General features: G+C 44.4%; 1 protein-coding gene across 5 annotated transcripts in view; it reads left to right on the forward strand.

The window, feature by feature from the left end:
• Nucleotides 1-22,180, forward strand: part of LOC144209878 (uncharacterized) — a 69,071-nt gene that overhangs the window by 26,692 nt on the left and 20,199 nt on the right. For 2 of the 5 annotated variants that reach the window (XR_013329268.1, XR_013329269.1), the window contains exons 2-4: nt 1,932-3,137; nt 9,818-9,992; nt 10,167-10,243. Coding sequence is in view for 1 of the 5 variants with exons in the window: in XM_077736426.1 (XP_077592552.1) it covers nt 3,130-3,137; nt 9,818-9,966; nt 10,167-10,243; nt 10,366-10,392 (261 nt within the window). In the remaining 4 variants the exon portion in view is untranslated. Of the gene's footprint in view, nt 1-1,931; nt 3,138-9,817; nt 9,993-10,166; nt 10,244-10,365; nt 10,501-22,180 lie in introns of those variants that run through there. The other 3 variants (XR_013329270.1, XM_077736426.1, XR_013329267.1) reach the window with 3 other exon arrangements.

Genomic DNA, 22,180 nt, shown 5'->3' on the forward strand with positions numbered 1-22,180 from the left:
GCCAAACCTCCCGGAGTTTCGGCACCAGAATGTTGGGGCTACTAGCCAACACTTAAATAAACTCGAACACAGGAACACACACTGAGGCGGATGGAATGAAAGTTAAAGGCCGCGTCTGCAGAGGCGGGGGAGTGGACAAATCAGAGGCCCGAGAGTGCGACTACTCTCCAAGCTACTCAAGGCTGTTTCCCCCCGAAAAGCTGCTTCAACTGTGGTTTTATTAGAGATAAGACAAGTCATAAAAATGGGAGGCGTTAATACAAATGAAGGAGGTGGAGTGCAAAAGGTGTAGTGCACATTTTAACCAATAGGTGTAAGTTAAATTCTATTCTAGTAACTTTTAATACATCATAGTGAAAAGGGTGCAAGACTAAATATAAGAATACAAATATATTTCACAGTAGGTAGGTACGTAGGTACGTAGGTACGTAGGTAGGTAGGTAGGTAGGTAGGTAGGTAGGTAGGTAGGTAGGTAGGTAGGTAGTTAGGTAGATAGGTAGGTACCTAGGTACCTCGTTACCTAGGTATGTCTGTACGTGGGTACGTGGGTACCTGGGTACGTAGCTAGGTAGGTACGTACGTAGGTAGGTAGGTAGTTAGGTAGGTAGGTACCTAGGTGCCTAGGTACCTACCTACGTACCTACCTACCTACCTACCTACTGAAGTAGAAAATTTGTTGTTGCTGTTAGCTAATTTTAATATTAGCCTGTTTCTACTTCCACAAAATCTTTTGATTCATAAATGGAAAAAGTCAGCAGAGTCTCGTTCAAAAGGCGTGGCTTTATATAACAGATCGATCTGGACCCAACACCTCATACAGAAGCAAGAGTTAGAAAGGTCACTCAATACATTTTACAAAGCACATATATAGCAATGATCTCCGCCCCTCTGAGGATGTGTGTGTGAAAAGCCCCCTATGACTCCACACATGGGTGTCCTTTAGCTCATGTCTGTCGGCAGTAACTTCTCTTTCTCTGAGCCGACAGGGCCATAACTTCTGGTAACACAAACAAAACTGGAAAAAGGAGTGAGAAACTAGGGTTCACACATTGGTCATTCTAAGATAACAGAACTGAAAGTAACTTCAGCGTCTACGCCATAAAGTATAGATAGCTCATTATTTACGCAATAAATCATACAGGGTTCATCAAGCGGCTATGTTCCACATAGTGAAGTCGTAAAAACACTATTAAACATATATAGTGGTTCAGCCTTAGTTTCATTTGCTTAGTTATTAATGTATTAGTAAGTTGCATAATTTTAATATATAATTCCAACACTACGTACCTACGTACTTAGGTACCTAGGTACCTAGGTACCTAGGTACCTAGCTACCTAGGTACCTAGGTACCTAGGTACTTAGGTACCTAGGTAACTAGGTACCTAGGTACCTGGGTAACTAGGTACCTCGGTACGTACCTACGTATCTACGTAGGTACCTAGGTACCTAGGTACGTAGGTGCATAGGTGCGTAGCTGTTAATGGAGTGTAAAGAAGAGGGGCAAGCACTATGTGGAGCTACTTTTGTAAAAGGGTGGTCTCAATTGAAACATTGAGGGGACGGGTAAGATAAACTTTCTGACTTAATAAGATACGGGAAACACCAATATTGATTGGAAAGATTATTGCTCAGCATGCAATACCATAAAACTATAGGGAACTATATTGGGTTTGACGTCTCCATATAGGAAAGGGTTTCAATTGAGACTAAACCATCTTACAAAGGATTAAAACAAATTGCCAGACAAGGAAAAATACGATCGGATATAACAACCCTCAATCACCATTCTTTGGGGAAAGTGTTTTTACGAATGAAAAAACGTGTCCTACTTGTACAGAAAAAATATTGAAACAGTGTCTATCCTGTTACGCAGTAAATGGGAAGTCAATTTTTCCACTGTTTAATCATTTTACCTGCTTAAACCTTACAGGGCATGGTCTGAAGCTGGGGGCGATAAATGAGACGTGGTGTGCCGGCGTTCTAAAACAAACTACACCCCTGATACCACGTTCTGACCTATGGTGGTGGTGTGGTGGAGATAAATTATACGACTCCTGCCGAAACGCGGCAGGACTAGGTGCTTTGGTCTCACTGCTCTTACCTGTGTCTGTTTTTCCATCTACAGCGGAGGAGATACAATTGGCTGCTCAGAAATCTGGTGTGGTGAAGGGTCCCTCCCGACCTTCACGTGGTGTCTCCTGAGAGGCCGCTCGCCGCGGCCTGCAACAAGGAACGTGGCACCCTACGTTTTTCATCCAGCCGGAGATATTTGACTGCCCCTCATCTCCGACTACCCCCCGGATTAAATAATCCGCGTTCCAGTGGCAGCTCTTTCGCTGTCTGAGGGTAATCCTCAGGCGCTTGTAGTGCAACAACAACAACATCGTCGAGCGGCATGGAGGGAAGGAGATCCAACATACATTGATGCGATTGGCATCCCCCGGGGCGTCCCAGATGAGTATAAGCTGGCTAATCAGATCGCAGCAGGATGGGAGTCCCCAAACAAAAATGTAGATGGGATAAATTACCTGCATTACAATGTCCAAAAACTTGGAAATTATACTGAACAGGGATCCGTGGCCATAAAGAGCAACTGGCAGCTACCAGTCTGATGGCATTCCAGGATCACATAGCGGTGGAGATGCTCCTTACGGAGCAAAGGGGCGTGTGCAAAATGTTTGGAAAACAATGTTGCACCTTCATACTGAACAACACGTCACCCGATGGGTCCCTAACCAGGGTCATTAGTGGCCTGCAGACCCTAAAACCGCAATATGAAAAAGCAGTCTGGAGTAGAATTGCCTGCTTCACAGACTGGTGGTATAAGACCTTTGGAAAATGTAAGGATTTGGCCCAATCTGTTGTGTTTTCTGTAGCCATATATGCTACTACCCTTGACATTGTACGGGTGTTGTCTTATCCCCTGTTTGCGCTCCTTGCTAAGCCGACTTATAACTACTGCAATTACCCCTACAAATTCTAAATTACACGAATTATATCCCTGATTATGAAACGTACCAGGGAAAGCAGTGAAGTCCAGGAGTACGGTAGTTCCTGTTACGATCTCGCCGCGTAGGGCGACTGGATCGGTGGAGAAGTTGAACCCAGATGCAGAGTCGCCGAAGTAAATGGAAAGGTGAGGCAGATCTGTAGCTCTTGTAGGTTGATTTAATAAACGGGGTAACATAACTTAAACAACTTGGCTTGACCACTCATTACAAACGAAAAGAACAAGCGGCGTGGCGTCAATGGAAACGGCAATGACTAACAGGAAAAACAGGAAACGAAACCAGGACGAAACCAGGACGATCCGACGGCGTCCACAGAAAATCAGTATGCTTAAATACCAAAAATAATCTAATCACGTAATTAGTGACAGCTGATAGTTATCGTGACGTCATGCCAGGAAAGGCAATCCAGCCACTCCTGACAGTTCCAAGGACGAATTGGACAAAAATGATCATGTTCTTTCTTTTTCAGACCAGCCATGTGAGTAAGGAGTAGGCGGATAAAATCGCAGTCACCCAACATTTCCATTTGTGATTACTAAGAAATGATTAATAACATACATATTATAAAAATGGGGGAATGTTGGGTTTATTCTGTATTACTATTTTACATATATGTGTTGTAATTCATTTCTTTGTTAAATCATTCTTCCTGTTGTTCGGCTCGAGGTCATAAACTACCGCCTGGTCCACTCTCACGTGGACTTCTTATCCAAGGATTGTTTATCCTACATCTCACCCAGTATCGGGCTCTGAGGGCTGTTGATCGGGAGGCAGCAAGGACTCGCGATATCTGCCACCTCCATAACACGCGTATCGTCTGCATACCTCGTGACGCATTTCGGGCTTCTTTATGTAATTGTTATATGATTGTTAGGTCAAATGAATGCGAGATTGTTTTAATCCAAATGAGGGTTGGTTTTAATTGCCTGTTATGTTATTGTTAAAATACCTTGATTATTATAGTTACAGATGTTGTTTTTGCTTTACGTAGGTACATAGGTACGTAGGTACGTGTTGGGTTTATTCTATATTACTATTATACATATATGTGTAGTAATCCATTTCTTTCTTAAATCATTCTTCCTATTATTCCGAAAGTACTCGAGGTCATAAACAATCGTCTGGTCCTCTCCCACGTGAACTTTTTTCAAGGATTGTTTATCCAGCAACTCACCCAATCTGGGGCTTTGAGATCGGTTGTTCTCTTTTGCAACGGAGCCAGGGTCACTGGCTAATAACAAAGACGGATATCTGCCATTTCCAGCATTGTGGCCATACCTCGTGACGCACTTCGGTCTTCTTGATGTAATTGTTATATGATTGTTAGGTCAAATGATGGCGTGATTGTTTTAATCCAAATGTTGTCGGTTTTAGTCTCCTGTTTTGTTATTGTTAAAATACCTTGATTGTTATTATAGTTACAGATGTTGTTTTTGCTTACGCATTATGGATTAATCAACAACCTTGTAATTGTTTTGATTTATGGCCTTAAAGCCGTACGAGAATTATGGTTCGAGAGGATACCGTGAAGACAACGGGAAGTCTTGTTGCTTTGCGGTATCTTAGTCCTTATCCATGATGCAATCTTTTTAATTAAATGTCAATAATTGAATAAGATGTCTGCCTGCAGTGATTGATAATTACACCAGAAGGTTAATTATTAATGAACCTATCAATAATGATCCAGGTTGGTTCTGGAGCTATTTCCCACCATAAACAGTGTCCAAAACAGGTATTTTGCGATTAAAATAGTGGTTCTATTAGAACCAGGCCCAGTCGGTTCTGGTTGGTGTATTTACCCGAAAATTGTATCCAATGATGATGGGGATGTATCTTTGATTATTATGTACAAAAATAATCATCTGGGATATTCAGGAGTTCTGTTATGCCTGAATCAATGACCTCCATTTGGGCACTTTATTGACGGAGCGCACGACCATTATCCGGTGTGTGGCGCGGATGTGTCCCTCTAACACAAATACTGGTCAGTCTAATCCAAAATCCTAATGGCTCTGTTCCCATGAGTGGGAGCGTCTAGGAAGGCCCTGCATCTGGAGACCACTGACGGCAGGTTATGGGCCTGTGTCGGCGCATCAGTCAGGCTGCAGCAAGGCCGAAAGGCCTGGGTAGCCGCCATGGCCGAGGTGATTTTCCAGGGCCGCCCTGCTCTTGACGGAGTGGCCATCCAGCGGGGAGGTGTGTGTTACGGTGGGAGAATCGTGCTGCCCCTTCATCCCTGACGGCACGTCCTGTTCGGTCCATGATGCCCTGCAGGCTATGAGGAACATGCAGAGCGCTGTGACCGGAGATTCGGTTCCACAACGAGGATGGCTTGACTGGTTCCTTTCAGGCTCATTGAAACAGCCACTTTTGAATGCCCTAGTATCATTTGTAACTGTTACCCCGCTTCTCAGCTTTGACCAAATGTACCATTAATGCCACATTCGAACGTACAATGATTATGTAAACCCAGCTAATGCTAACTCGTATGCCCATGCAACAACCCATATCCCAAGCTGACCCTGATGTTGTTGTTTTTGAATCACCGGAGTCGCCTGAGGATAATCCTCAGAAGCGCTAGAATCGCGTGTGGGAGGCTCCGTAGTTCTCCGAAAGAGAGTCCCAGCCGGCGGTGGTAACGGGCATTCTGAAGTGCTGGGCACCAAAGCCAGATATGCTCGGCGGATTCTTCTTCACCGCAGAAACGGCACCGATCATTTTCGCACTTCCCCGTCAAATTTTGCCATCTTCGGAGGGAGGGATGGTGTCCGGACCGGAATCGGATAAGGTCATGAAGGTCTTTCTTGGATAGCTGGGACTCTTCCTCTGGATTGGGACGTGAGGATGTGAGGGAAATGACGCGGGGATGGGTTGATGAGGGATGTTTGCAGTTCCTGTGAATAATAGCTAGGCGTGTTTGTTGTTCTAGCGGAGCTGTTGGTTGGGGGAGGGTGGAGCCAAGTTTCGCCTGCTCATCTGCTATGTCATTGCCTGTGAGATTGCAGTGACCGGGGACCCAGATTAGCTGGATCTTTTTGGATGGGGGAAAGGCTGCAAATTTGGAGTTTAGGGCAATGGTGGGGGGTCAAGGTTGTTCAGATTATTGAGGGCTAGGAGGAGAGATTTGCAATCCGTGATGATGGAGGGCGAGGTCCAGTCGTCATTCTGCCCGAGCCAGTCAATGGCTGCGTTCAGTGCAGTCTTTTCGGCTTGGTAAGAGCTGCTAAAGGACCCCGTTGGTGCGTGTCAGGAGTGGATCAGGGAGTCGCCTCGGAAGACTGCTACTCCAGCTCCTCCATTCTCCGTACCCTTGTGGGTGGAGCCGTCAGTGTAGATGTATAAGTCAGTTTTATCTAGTGCCGCAATAGTTATGGTGGCTGCATGATCGTCCGCATGTCCATAGGAAGCCATCCCCAAGAAGTCCCCGTCAGTTGGCGCAATATGTTGGTGCGTTGCCTCATGACTTGACTCAAGTGCCGTATGTGTTCGTTGAATGTGAGACGGCGGTCATACCGGACCCCTAGGAAGGTAGGGGTTCGGTTGGGCTTGAGTCTGGCACCCCCGACGGTGATGTTTGGGCACCAAGAGGATTCGGCAGCGTCCATTGTAAAGAAGGCAACCTCCGACTTGGACGTATTGAGGGTGAGGTGGTTATTCGCAGACCATTGGTGGACTTTGGCGGCCTCGGATTCTAATCGTGTTGCCACTTCTTCTTTGTTACGGCCGCTACAGACCAGCGCCAAGCCGGGGACGAGGGTGGTAGGCTCAATGGAGTTAAGCAGGTCGTTGATGTATTGTAGATGGTAAAGGGAAGCAGTGACAACACCGATCCTTGGGGAAGGCCTTCCTTGAACGTGCGGCAGCGTCCTGTAGTACCGTTGACCCTCACGCGTGCCGTTCGGTTGGTGAACCATGTTTTGATCCACTCAACATACCGGAGAGGAACACCGATCGCCAGCATTTTCTGGAGTAGGTTGGCACGCCACACCTTGTCGTACGCTTTGCTGAAGTCGAAGAAAGCAGCAATAGAGCGATGACGCTGCTTAGAATGGAACCCATCCATGACGAATTGGGACAGCCGTAGGCATTGGTCGGTGGTGGAGCGGCCCTTACGGAAACCTGCCTGCCACGGACTAAGAATGCCCTTCTTCTACAGCCAGGTTGCTGCTGTTGTTGTTGTTGTTGAGTCACTACGAGCGCCTGAGGATTACCCTCAGACAGCGCTAGAGCTGCCACTGGAACGCGGATTAGTTCATCCGGGGGGTAGTCGGAGGTGAGGGGCAGTCAAATATCTCCGGCTGGATGAAAAACGTAGGGTGCCACGTTCCTTGTTGGCAGCTCTGAGTGGTATTTGTTGGAATTCGCAGGCCGCGGCGAGCGGCCTCTCAGGAGACACCACGTGAAGGTTTCCAACTTTGTCTCCCGGTTGCTGCTGTTGCTGCTGCTGGCTGGGGCAATCACGTGGCCAGTGACCAATACCGCCACACACAAAACAGTTGCCCTGTCTTCCTTGTCCCAAGTACCCTCTTCCCCGGCAACCGGAGAAACCGTGCCCGCGACCACCGTATCTACCATAAAACTGACCATCATCTTGGGCCTCATCATAACCCTGGAACATCTGGGCAGATTGCCCTGTCTTCTTCTCTTAAGTGTAATTTAGAAAGTTGGAGTTTTGACAGGGCAGAGGTCAAATTTTGTGATTCCTTTTTTTTTTTACCTTTTCTTCATCATACATCTTACAATGGTGAGTCAGGTGACATTTAAATCTAGTTTCGTCACCTGTCAAGAAGTCTGTGTCCTTCTTCAATTCCTTTTTCACAGGTTACGGAAGACCCTCGACAACAGCTGTTCCGAACAAGGTTTCACTCTCAAATATGCCAGATGGATGGCAGCTGGTGCCTTCTATCCAGTTTTAAACACATTGTTCATAGTGCACCGGACCTCCAGCTCCATCGGTGTGTGGAAACATGGTTGGGGCCAAATCATGAGATCTTGGGAAGGCATTTTTAATTACTTAGGTCAATGGAATTTCATAAGGATGTCTAGTAGTTCCTGCCTCTTCTTCTACCATTCGTAGCTGATGTTGAGTGCAGGAAGCTGACATGGCCTGTCTCAGGTCAACAAGCGCACAATTCTGTCCACTCATTAAGGCCAAGAATTTCTTGAGCCATGGACTTCCTCCGCTAGCCAGAGGAGGGAGTTGTTCAGTCAATGACACCACAGCTTTACGTACAAAAGGGTCATATGTATCTCTTTTTGTCAAATTGTGTTGTGTTTTGTTGTCATTCATTTGAAAAAGGAAAAAAACTTGAGACCATAAAAAATTACTTGTCCCAACACATCTAAATACAGCTGTCTAGTTGGAAGTTCCCATACCAGGAGTCGAACCCGGGCCACCTGGGTGAAAACCAGGAATCCCGAGCGCTAGACCATATGAGATATTTGATATGAAAAAGATCCAGATCATTTAGCATTTAGGAGCAAGAAGCTTGGATGATAGACTCAATAAATAACCACATCATTAGCAACAGACACCTACTTGGTTAGAACCGGGAAAGGCTTATGGCAACCAATTGGCATTTATTCCCGGAAGGTATAGAGGTCCAATATTTCTTAATACAGAGATTTAATTCAAAGTTCCCCATACTGGGAGCCAAACCCAGGCGACCTGGGTAAACACCAGGAATCCTGACTGCTAGACCATATGGGATATACCATTGGATGGAGATCCAGATCATTTAGAAGCATGAAGCGTGGATGATAGACTCATTAAATTACCACATCATTAGCAACAGACATCCACTCAGTTGGATGTGGGAAAGGCTTGTGGAAGACAAGGGGATTTGTTTCCAGAAATTATAGAAGTTCAATAGTTCTCAATCCATCCATCTAATTTGAAGTTTGCCATACCGTGAGAGTCGAACCCACGCCACTTGGGTGAAAACCAGAAATCCTGACCACTAGACCATATGCGATATATCATGAGATGCTGATCCAGATCAAGTAGAAGCATGAAGTTTGGATGATAGACTCATGAAATTACATTGGAAAATCGCTACTTTGCGGTTCCACCATCGCGGCTTCAGAGCTTTGAGGGGTTTTTTTAACGAAAAAAAAATAATGAAAAATATTAAATTAAAATTAGAAATTACATTATTTTACAAAATGTGAAAACAAAATTAGAAATAGTAATCGCATCATTTTACATTTTTTTTAAAATATTGGATGTACGTATGCGCCAAGCATCACAGGCATAAACGCAAGCTGATTGGCCAACTGAATACTCACTGAATACTCGACTCCCCATTGGCCCATTCACTCCAGTAGCTCAAGCTGCTCCCGGTCCCCATTTTCAGTCCACGCTTATCTTGTGCTATACAGTACGCTTCTCGCCAACTTAAGTGTAAAAGTTTTGTGAAGCCCTTCGTGATGCCTCCCAAACGCTCTTTATCCCTTGGTGCATCTAGTGAACCGAAGAAAAAGCGAAAGATGTTAACAATTAAAGAAAAGGTGAGTTTATTGGACAGGTTGAGAGCAGGAAATAGCTACGCGAGCGTAGCCCGAAAATTTGGTCGACAATGGAGGGTCTCATCTCCTCCATCGAAGAACCGGACGAGACCTTCAGCAATAAATCTTATTGGAAGGACTACAACATATTTATGTGTCTGACTAATATTCAGAATGCCCTAAAGGACATGAAAGCACAGACACTCATCTCCAGCTGGAAGAAATTGTGCCATACAAAATCACTCAAGACTGTGAAGGTTTCACGCCTAACGAAATCCATCACTCTGTCATTGATAAGGCTGTCAGGCTGGTTCGGTTGGTGCAGACTGAAGGCTGATGAAATTACATACCTCATCGACTGCCACTCAAACCCACTGACAGAGGAGGACCTACAGGAAATGACCATATCGGCGAGTGAGGAGGAAGACGAGTCTGCTACTGACGAAGGTGACGAAGCTGACGAAGGTGGCCTGGTAAAACAATAAAAATATTCCTGCTCGAATTATATAGTACCATTAGCTAAGTGCCAGTTTAAATTCGACATGGTATCTTGATTTTGTTAATTGCGCCGCCGAACGTCTTGTATTTGTGTTTTTCATTGAAATGGAAGTTTTTAACTGCAAAATGGATGACTCTGTAAATTGCAGAACTCGCCGTGGATGTGACAATTCATAGTCGAGACCGAGGTGCTTGTGATGGTGGTCCTCAGGAGCTCCGGCAGCAGGTGAGAATCGTCACATGCCTCTGTATGTCTGCTTGGATTAGTCTGATTAGTTACATTTGTGTATTAGCTTGTCAGTGAGAGTGTAAGAAAAAGCATCAAGAGTGTCAATGCGTCATTTTCAGAGTATTGGAATACTATTGGTTCCCTGAGAAAACCCACGCAAGCCTGGGGAGAACATGCAGTTACCGACCTGGATTTGAACCCAGGACTCCAGAGCTGTGAGGTCGACGCGCTATCCACTCGCATCACTGGGCTGCTACTTAGTTCTTATGTATTGATTATTTATTTGTCTGTTTGTTGTTGTTATTTGTGCACTACATGGTGAAAGCATTAAATCTCATTATACTTCTACGACAGTGGTGGGCCGTCAGGCCTTCTCTGCTGGCCTAAGAAATATCTGAATCAAATATTATGTTTTGTCCTCCAATACTTATTAAATAATTCCAAATTGTCTGTTAGCTTCCTTTCCCCCTGGTTGCACAAGCTGGGCGTGTCTGAATGCCCCGCCCACAGAGACTCGAGGTGTAAAACAAGATGGTGACATACTCCTATCACAAAGGAGAGGGAAGTGGTATGAAAAGAACAATCTGGAGAACTACTATTAAGAAGATGTGTGGTATCCTGACATCCGGAATTCACTCGGTCTAGACGTCACACTTAAATCTGCAGTTGTGCAGATGAGATTCATAACTTTTAAGGGTAATTGTTGGGTTTATTCTGTAATACTAGTTGTCAGGTTTAAGACCATATGCATTCAATAATATCTGAGCAGAGGAAACACACAGCCAGTCGTGATGAGAATTTAACTCACTTCATATGAAGGAGGAAGCCAGAATAGCCAGTGCTGGAAAATGTGTCTATCTTCCAGAATGACCAATTTGAATTCCTGGCAACTCCCCACAGACAAACTGGTTTTGTTAACACAGGATCATGTGACAGAGACAAACTTTAGGCGGGAAGGTGAACAAAGAAATGGGGGTGTTGTGATAGATAACAGCCCCCCCCCCTAACTAAAAAGAGTCGTGATGGGAGTTACATCAAGGTCGTGCAAAATTCTATTCCAGTGACTACACTATATAAACGAAAAGACATAATAATAATAAGCATAAAATACATTCATACTTCACATTTGCCCCCTTTAGTAACTTTGAAAGAATTTTCATTTAACATCAATTTATATCCCTCCTACCTAGGTACTAGAATATAAACATCATCAGCAGTTACTTATCAAAGAGTATGGAAAACAATATAGTCATTTCTGAAGGCAGAGGTGAAAAACGTGAGGAAGTTGTATGGTTATATAAGAAAATAACGTCATTTGTGAAGAAAATTACTCTGTGTCCCTCTTTATGAGCGAACACAGTTTTGAAGTTAAGACATGTACAATTACCCGGATGACTCGACATACCGTCACTCGTCGCACTTCAAAATGATGGGAGAATCTTCATTACGGCATGTCACGCTGTGATACTGTATGTCGCTGTAAGCTACCAGCGTATGCTGGATAGTATTTCGAACCATAGTTTTCATACAAGGGATTATACACATTGAAAAAATACAGAAGAGTAACATAATTGCAAGTAATGGTGTTAAAAATTTAACCAGAATCGCGAACCACGACCCGGATATTAACCACGACCAAAGTGATGCACCTATGGCTGAGAGTGACCTTGGGGCATAGCGTTGGCCAAGGCTTTCATTTCCGCTATTGCATGAGTAATGTTACCTTCGTCACCGGTTTCATCTGGGATGAAAGTACAACAGTGTTCTCCGACTATGGCGCACACACCTCCATCCTTGGCTGTTATCAAATCCAAGACCATACGGTCTTGGAGCTCCATTTCTCTAAGGGCTTGTAATTCATCTGCTATGCCCTGTAGAGCCTTGACAGTTTGGTTAATGAACAGTCCCATCCGATAATTCAATGTTTCTACACGGAGTATAACTTTACCCATTCCAATCTGTGGAAGTAGTGACAGTATGACTTTCTCGGAGGTGGACCATAATTTGTGATCATCAGGGACATCACTATCCCAAATTGAATCATGTGGTTTAAATTGTACAGGTGTAAATCTCTTATATCTTACTGGTATTTTGACTCCCCTTAAAATAATGCATCTTGAACCATCTGCACCATTGCACAGCGACCATTCCATGCTGTGGGCAAACGCAAATACACTGTTTACCCACACATCCAATACCCATCATCTTGGGGATCAATGCCCATTACATCAGGGAGAGTGTAATAGTCCCTGCAGATGGCACCCGGGGGCGCTCCTGTGGCATTGAACTGATCTTTGTTAGTGGTGTTTCGTGTGCACGGGGTAATTACCTGACTGCAGTACTTCATGGGGACTTCTCCTACTGGTCTGGACCTACCCCAGAATGTCATATTACTAGAGAAACACACTGCCTTAAAATTACGTGGGTATGGGATGTTGTTTAACATAACTAGATCTGTCCAATTATAGTTCAAAAGCCTTGTGAATTTTCTACCTGTTAAAGGTGGTACAGTGGCATCAACCTCGAGAACTAAAGATCTTAATACACCTTCTAGATACCGTGATCTCAGTATGTCGGGATACCATAGAGGTGTGTAGGTGTTATAGGTATAGGGGTCGATTGGCTTGGGATACACTGGTGGGGCACCTGTGGAATAAGGCATACGACTGCACACATAACAACTTTCTTTCACACCAGTTTGTTTTTCTGAAATACCATGAAATTATACCACATATTTTCTTCAAAATGATTTTTTGGATTGTTCTTTTCATACCACTTCACTCTTTTTTTCGACAGTAGCATGGGACCATCTTGATTTCCTGCTCGAGTCTCAGTGGGCAGGGCATCCAGCCACGCCCAAGTTGCGGCTGATAGTACAGTCGCTGTGATGAGGGTGGCGGCAGCTTTCATTTTGGTTTCTGCGCGGGAATGCAAAGTCTACGAAATGTCAAAGTTAAAACGGGGGGCGTTTGGGGCAGGTGAGTAGACGTCTGATGATGTTCCACGGACAAGGGTTTTGGTACCGTCCGGCTTGCAGTCTACTCACAGTCCCCTATGTTTCGAACCACCTTGACCTGAGATTGGTGAATCCACGTAGACCTCTCAGCAATCTTTACCGCTGTAGGGGTGGTGAGTTGGACCACGAACGGACCTTCCCAGCGCGCAGAAGACCAGGATTTTCTTTTTATGGCTCGGATCAGGATTTGGTCACCAGGCTTCACCACCTCCTGCAAGGGGGACAAAGGGGATAATGGTAGCTTACATGTATCTTGGACGAGTTTTTCTCTAAACATCTTTACCATCCACTCTGTGAGTGGATCCGCCTCGCCCTTTGTTTCCTGCCATGGTTCACCTTCCCATAGGGGGAGTTGGAATGGTCTCCCATGAACTATTTCAAAAGGTGTTAATCCCGAGCTAGTTGGTACTATCCGCATATATGTTTTAACAATTGGTAGGCATTCTGGCCATGGCTTTTTTGTTTCTTCCATGGTTTTCTTAAGTCTTAATTTTATCGTACCATTCGTTCTCTCTACCAGTCCTGCACTCTGCGGATGGTACGAGCAGTGGTTTTTTAAACTTATTCCTAGATGGTTTGCCATTTGTTGGACTATGTTGTATACAAAATGAGCGCCATTATCCCTCCAGATGATTCTGGGGATCCCATGTTCTGGGATTATGTGTTTACAGATGACTTTCGCCACCGTTAATGCATCTGGTGATCTGGCTGGGACTATTTCAGTCCATTTAGAGAACGAGTCAATCAAGACTAAACAGTATTTATAGTGTTTGCTTTTGGATAATTCAATAAAATCCATGTGTATAATTTCAATAGGGTACGTACCTTTTGGGCATTGGCCCCGTTTGGGTCTGAGGTTACCTTGCACGTTATGTCTGCAACAAATTAAACAGTTCCTACAAAAAAAATTAAAGTAGGTATTTAGACCTGTTGGCACATGGAACACACGCTGTACCATGTCCATCATCCCCCCCTGTTGAGACATGAGATTTCCCATGGCTCAGTTTTGCTACCATTTGGAATAAATTCTTTGGTAAGCATGGTAGGCCTTTTGTTGTGTATAGACCATCGGCAGACTGTTCTGCACCTTCATCTATCCATGCATCTTTTTCTTTTTGTGGTGCAATGTTTTGCATATCAATTAATACTGTTTTTGGGATTGACTCATTCTTTTGTTGTTGTGTATACTGTGCAGTAAGTGTTTGTGCTGCTTCTTTAGCTGCTGTATCTGCTCTGGCATTCCCTTTACTAATTCTGTCGTTGCCTCTAGTATGTGCCTTACATTTGCATACAGCTATATGGCTGGGAAGTAGTACTGCATTAAGCATTTGTTTTAGCAGTTCAGCATGTTCTACTGATTTGCCTGTAGATGTTTTCATCCCTCTCCTCTTCCATTGTGCAGCAAATACATGTAGAGTGGAGTGTGCATATTGGCTGTCTGTATAAATTGTGACCTTTTTACTTTAAAACAATGTGCATGCCTTTGTTAACGCTATAATTTCTGCAGCTTGAGCTGAGAGATTAAATGGCAGTTTTTCTGCACATAGGACTTTGTTGTCTGTGACGACTGCGAATCCTACTTGATTTTTTCCTTGTTCTGATTTGGATGCTGATCCATCTACATATACATAGGTGCTGTCTGGAATAGGAGTGTCTTTAAGATCTGGTCTAGGTTTGCAGCTTTCGCTGGTCCTTTCATCACATTGGTGTGGATCTCCGTCTTCTTCAGTTGGTATCAGTGTTGCTGGGTTCAAGGTATTGCATCGCTTGATGGTGAGATGGGGTTGCGATAACAGTGTAGCTGTTATGGCTAGGTGTCTTGCTGGTGACAGAAATGACATTTTAGTTTGTGTTATCAGTAGATCCACTTCATGGGGGACTAGGAGTGTGAGTGGATGAAACAGCACAAGTTCAGCTGTCATCTGGACGGCTAATGCTGCTACACACACTGCTCGTACACACGAAGGTAGAGCAGCTGCAACTGGGTCCAGTCGTTTTGAGTAGAACGCTACTGGTCTCATCTTTTTTCCATATGGTTGTAATAACACTGATGTCATGAAAGTCTCTTTGCAAGTCACCGTTTGGGTGAATGGTTTCTCGTAGTCAGGAAGTGCTAGGACTCCTGATTCCAAAATTTGCTGTTTTACTTCTAGGAATGTTCGATTCCCTTCTTCAGTCCATGTTACTGGATCCCTCATTGTCCCAGGAAGGTGACTGACTCCTGGCAGTACTGCAGTTTTGTCAGTGACGCCTTGTTGCCAGTTCGCTCTAAATGCTTGAATAATCTGATGGATTCTTCTTTATTCTCTTCTTCTGTGGGACTGGCTACCAGTATATCGTCTACATATACTAGGATCTGTGTGGTGTCTTTATGTTCATGTTGACTGAAGCATGCTGCGATCTCTTGTGAGAATATTGTAGGGCTGTCACAGAACCCCTGTGGCAGCCTTGTGTATGTGTATTTGATTCCCTCAAACGTGAAACCAAACCAGCCTTGGGCCGTTTTGTGTAATGGAATAGAGAAAAATGCATTGCTTAGGTCAATTACTGTAAAGAATTTTTAATGTGGTTTTAACTCATTCAACAGTGTATGTGGGTCTGGAACACAGGGTGCTCTTGTTTGCACTGCTGTATTGACCTGTCTTAAATCTTGGACCAATCTCCATTTACCCGTCTCTGCTTTCTTCACGGGAAAGATGGGAGTGTTGCATTCGCTTGTTGGACTTTCAATTAGAATACCTGCTTCGAGCATTTCTTTAATTACTGGTCTGATGCCATCTCCAGCATCTGGTTTGAGGGCATATTGTTTGGCTCTTGGTCGGAATGAAGTCTTGGGTTGAATTCTTACCTCTTTTGCTGTGTTCATTTTTCCTACGTCTGCTTTTGATTTGGCCCACAGTGTACTTGGGACTGTAGGGAAATCTTCAGCTTGTAGGAGTATGTAATCTTGTCACGCAGTTGATTGATTGATTGATTAGCCTCTCTGGTACTAAATTCTGGGGGTCAAGCTTCTTTTTGTTCTGTATTAAATGTCGGAGTGATAGAAAAACAGGTTACAAATGTTCTCTTTTAGTCGTCTAGTTTTAAAAATTCTGCGACCAACTTTGGTCTTGTCCAGAGGTCTTGGATAGTTAGATTTGTGGGGTCATTTGTACACGAAAAAAGATGCTCAGTATTGTGGGGGGAAAAGTTGCATTTTGGGCAGGCATCTTGTATTCCTGGATCGATCCTGGACAGGTAGCTGTTTAGTTTCCTGCTGTAGCCTGATCTGAGCCTGGCAAGCTTGGATCTCACCTTCCTGCTCAGCAGTTTTTCTTCTTGGTTTATTAGAGGTGGTAGGGCATTGAGGACTTTGTTGGGTTTTGCCTTGTTGAGGATGTTTTGAACTTCTTTGGTGTGAATGGATTTGACGCATTGTTTGTAGTCTTCTTTGGTAGGATTTGGCTTGTCGTATTCTTTTTCTATTTCCTTGCCATGCTGTGTGATGATGGTCTTTTTCATCTTTCTTGGTTTCTGGTTTGCTTGAAGAAGTCTGCGACCTGGATGGCCTTCAAGATGGCATGCCGCCAGGTACTGCTTTCCGATCATTTCACAGTGCTCCTTCAGAAGCATAACTGCACACTCAGCATGCAGGTGGTCTATGGCTGACATAGAGAGACATCCGGATGCTATCCTGAGTGCTTGGTTTTGAATTGATTGAAGCCGGTTCCAGTGTGTGTCTTTAATTATTGGCGACCATACTGGGCTCGCATATTCAAGGACAGAGCGGACGATAGATTTGTATGTTAGGAGTAGTGTTTCTTTTTCACAACCCCAGCTGGAGCCTGCTAGTGATTTAAGTAGGTTCAGCTTTTTCTTTGCCTTTGCAACTGTCTGCTTGATGTGCGGGCCAAAACAAAACATAGTATCAAATGTGACGCCAAGTAGTTTTGGCGTTTTTTCCAGTTTTACTGATACCCCTTTGATGGTGATCTTGGGATGGAGGTTAGCTTCAGCAGTGGCTGGGGTAAACCAGGTCACTGTGGATTTCTCCGGGGACACAACCAGCTGTCGTTCTTCTAAAAAATCTGCCAGCTTCTCCAAGAAGTTGTTGGCTTTAGCAGAGAGAGATTCGACGTTCGTACCTTTAACGAAGATTGAAATATCGTCCGCATATTGTATTAGAAAGACATCTTCAGGTATTGCAGGAAGGTTAAAGAGGTAGAAGTTGAATAGTATTGGTGAGGTAACCGCTCCTTGCGGCACCCCTGTCCTGACATTGCGCGAGCTGGATGTAGCATTCCTGAAATTTACTCTTGATTGTCTTCCTGACAGGTAGCAGTTGAGCCATCTCTTTATACAGCTTGGTAGGGTGGTCAAATTCAGGTCTTTGAGTAGCTTTTCATGAGAGACCATATCAAATGCCTTGCTAAGGTCGATTTGGACTAGCAGGGTACGGTTTGCCGGTTTATTCTCATTAAAGCCGCCTGCCACTGATTCTGTAAACTCGTGCAGAGCTGTGACAGTGGAGAGGTTTGACATGAAGCCATGCTGGATGTCAGGGACTGGTAGATGTTCTGTGAGGGTTGGTAGAATAACTCGTTCTAGGATCTTTATGCTGGGACATAGAAGAGAGACGGGACGGTATGATGAGGATTCATTTGCAGGTTTACCAGGTTTAAGAAGAGGAATAATGATTGAGGACTTCCAGATTGCAGGAATCGAACTTGTTTTCAGGGACAGGTTAAAAATGTCGGTTAAATATTGTAGTCCTTTGTCACCTAAATGTTTAAGGTGAAGAGTAGATATTTTGTCTGGTCTGGAACACTTGACCCCCTTCCTTGTAGGAGAGGGGGGATCTGGAGACTTTGCAGCTGCATAGCAGCTGGTAGTTGCACGCGAGGCAGGTGTTGAAGTTGTTGTAGTTCCTGCTCTCTTCTGACACGCTCTCCAATGGCAACCTTGTCACGCAGTCAAGTATGTTCTTGGATTTGCTCGAGTCATCCACTTCAACTTCTGTCTTGTGACTGTCCCATATGAGGTGTTTGTTAGTATGCTGATTGTGGGAGTCTGATGCGACCACGACTCCTCACTTCTGCTCTCCAGGAACTGCACCATGCATCCCAGGTCCTTCCAGGGCCTGTGAGGTTTCCTCTTTATGGACACATGGGGTGTTATATCAAACTGTAGCAGTTTTTTTACTTGAGCTGGCAAGTCTACCGTGGCGGCTGGGTCTCCATCTGCTGTTGAATACAGCTACTCCAGTCGAACTGGTTGTGGTCCCAGTCGCTCGAATTGTTTAACAAATCCCGTTCTAGCTTTCCCAAATTTCACAGTGATGTGTAATGGCCAGTGGGTTTGTGCTTGTCCATCCACATTTTCAACTTTGGATTTCAAATGTTTGACTACAGATGAGGGCTCTTGTGTTGTTAAATCCAGAGAGTAGAACGTATGAGGCTCCTCTTGACCTTCAACCACTTGAATCCCTGCTTCCTCCCACCTGTGGACTGGTTTCATGCCATCGTCTGTGGGAATAAGGCTAATTTCCAGTTTACGGAGAAGATCTCTTCCCAGGAGGTTCACAGGACAGTTCTTACTCAGGACGAACTTTGCTTCATGGTTTCGCCCATTTTCATCTGTTACATTTGTTTTTCTTGACTTCCTCAACAGCTCCGTGTGTCCTCCTGCTCCTATCACAGTGATCCACTCCTTCCCTGGTATCAATCCAGGTACTTTATCTTTGATAACTGATTTATCTGCTCCAGTGTCGCATAAAAATTTTACTGGTGTTTGTGTTTGTCCTGGTTTGTTGTCTTTTTCCCATAGGGTGGACATGATTTTGGTTAAGTCTAACACTTCTGCTGGCGAGCAGGGGGTTTCTTCGTCCTCCCTATCGCTTTCTTCAGTTTCCTCTTCAGTGTCAGGCTTCTGTCCCTCTTTCTTCTGGCGTCATTCTTGATATTGGTTTTCAGGGTTATATCGTGGAGGTCTCATGTTCCCGCTGGGTGGAGCCTTGCATCCTCTACTAAAATGTCCCTTTTTACCACAGTTGTAACACCTGTCATCTTTATATGTCCATTTTGATGGGCCTAGTCTTCCTCGACTTCTTCCCTTCCCACGCCCTCGTTGGTAGAACACTTGTGATGAGTCTTGGTCCACCAATGAGGCCATGGCTTGGGTCAGAGCATTAATTCCTGAGCTTGCCTGTTTTTGGCGGTATCTCTCTTCATCATGAATCACCCACTCCATGAGTTGATTCATGGGCGAGGTACGGTATGTGATACAGTATTTTTGTACGAAACCTTTGATTTCGGGCTGGAGCCCTTCCAGAAATGCTTGTCTTAGTTGGGCTTGGTACACCCCTTGCTCATTCTGGTCTTCTGTAATCCCACTATGGGTTTTGAAAACTTCCTCAAATCTTGCTCTAAATTTATGAACTCCTTCTCCTGGTTCTTGTCTTGTGGCCCTGATTTTATCATAACATGACGTTGGGCGCCAGGTCTCTCGCACTCGGGCCAGAACTCCTTCTACTGACTGCGTTAGTTCATCTGAGTCGTGCGGGTAAACTTTCCCTTGTTTATCTCTTTCATCAAAATTTCCCCCCTCACTCTGGAAAAGTTGTGTCTCAGACTTATGATGAACGCTCTTTTTGTCTCTGCTCCATTCAGGTGGAAGGTTTGTCTCAGTTGTTCAAAATTATTAGACCATTCAGTTGGGTTCTTGATTGGGTCTCCCAGTCCTCTGCATGCTTCAGTGTAATCAGACTCGGTCCATGGACGGTGGACGAGAATGGTTCTACATTGATCTCCATTCACCTGAAAATGTGGATTTGCCACATCAACCATGGGATATACCTGACCTGGTGGTGCCCATTGTGGTGGGTAGGAGTGAGGTTCTTGGAATGCCACCAGTGAAGGGTAGAGTTGTCCTTCTTCCTCTTTGTGCTCTTGTCTGCATCTGTGGGGAGACAATCGGACCCAAGTCATTTCGGTTCATACCTGTAGTGGCATTTGCATGCTCAGGGTCCTCTTTTCCAACTCCATCTTGGGGTAGTTTTCCATGCCATATGCTTTGTTCCTTGAGAGGTGTGAAAGGAGCAGTAGGAACACTGGGTGTGAGAGGTGTGAAAGGAGCAGTAGGAACACTGGGTGACCCCCCTCTTTTTGTCCGCACCAGGGGTGCTTGGAATGTTGGGTGTGGAGTGTCTGTGAAGGGGGGCTGGTCGTAAAGTGGACTTCTTGCTGTTGTTTCTTCACCGGGCCCAACAACCACGACGGCCATTGTGTTCCTTTGTTCAGCCCTTTTAATTTAACTCATTTAGTAGCTTGTTCTATCCAAACTTTAATATCTTCTAGCTGCTTACATATTTTTTCTTGCTTTTTTCTTTGTTTACAGCTTTTTTTACTTCTAAATTCCTTTGAATAGTTTGCAAAGGTTCCACTATCAATCCCACCCCCCCCCCCCCAACCATTTGCATGGTTCTTTTTGGTCCATTCTCCTATATGGGCGCAATTGTCAGGAAAATGTCTTTGCATGAATTTCACATCATTTGGATATTCTTTACTATTATTATTTATTATTATCTATTTATTATTATTATTTATTTATTTATTTATTATTATCTCCCACTAATGGAGCGTTTTTCTTCGACTCTTTCACAAATGGAAAAACGGGATTTTCACAGCCATGTTATATATAAATTTTTAAATGCACTTACCGTCTGCCTGCCTCCTCTTTCTCCGCCGGGTTCCTTTCTTCAACCGGGCCGCGATCGACCGAAAAGGCCCCCTCTTTCAAAGTAAGAGGGCTGACGGCAGTAATTCTCGGCTTTCAGTCCACCGCGGTCCGAGAAATTCAGAAATGAATCTCCGGGATTTTCGGCACCAGAAAATGTCAGGTTTAAGACCATATACATTCAATAATATCGGAGCAGAGGAAACACACAGCCAGTCGTGATGAAAATTTAAACCACTTCATATGAAGAAGGAAGCCAGAAAAGCCAGTGCAAGAAGATGTCCTATCTTCCCGAATGACCGATTGGAATTCCTGGCAACTCCCTACAAACAACCTGGTTTTATTAGCACAGGATCATGTGACAGAGACAAACTTAAGGCGGGAAAGTACACAAAGGAATGGGGGTGTCGTGATAGATAACCCCCCCCCCCTAACTAAAAGAGGTCGTGACGGGAGTTACCATTAGGTCGTGCAAAATTCTATTCCAGTGACTACACTATATAAACCAAAAGACATAATAATAAGCATAAAATACATTCATACTTCACATCGACTGTATGAGTAAATTCTTCCACTGCCAATATAAGACTATAGAGTCCCAGTCAACGTTCCCTCGAAGCTGCGCAATTGCGCACTACTCTCATCTTCTCTGCGCAGCAGCAATCATATGGCGCGCAGTAAATAAAATCCAAACGATAAAAAAATATATGCCCATTTGCCCATTCCCCATGATGGCACGGTTTACGCGGCAGCGATTAATTAGCAGTAGTTCTGTCCACTTCTATGTTTTTTTTGTGTTTTACAGCATGTTTTATATAAAATTAGAGGGAACATTGGCATGCAACTGCTTATGGCCGGTGTGATACTGGTCTGTCCATAGCGATCAATGATGATGTCGCTCACCCTGGTACTCAGTGCGCTCAGGGAGGTTGTCTTTCTGCCCAAAACAACGGAAAATTAGAGGGAACATTGGTCCCAGTCTAAGGATCTCCAGGATTTCCAGTTGGATTGACAGTTTATAAAATAGTCATACCTCTACTTACGAATGCCTCTAGGTATGACATTTTCAGGTTATGAAATTATTATATGCAAATGAGTGACTCGAGTTATACGAAGAAGATCCAGGTTATGAAATCCCGCCAAATGGATCTCCTTATATGTTCATTTATATTATGTATATTGTCGTGGATGCATTGATTCTCACT

The sequence above is a fragment of the Stigmatopora nigra genome, chromosome 16 (assembly GCF_051989575.1).
Source record: "Stigmatopora nigra isolate UIUO_SnigA chromosome 16, RoL_Snig_1.1, whole genome shotgun sequence".
NCBI classification, from domain to species: domain Eukaryota; kingdom Metazoa; phylum Chordata; class Actinopteri; order Syngnathiformes; family Syngnathidae; genus Stigmatopora; species Stigmatopora nigra.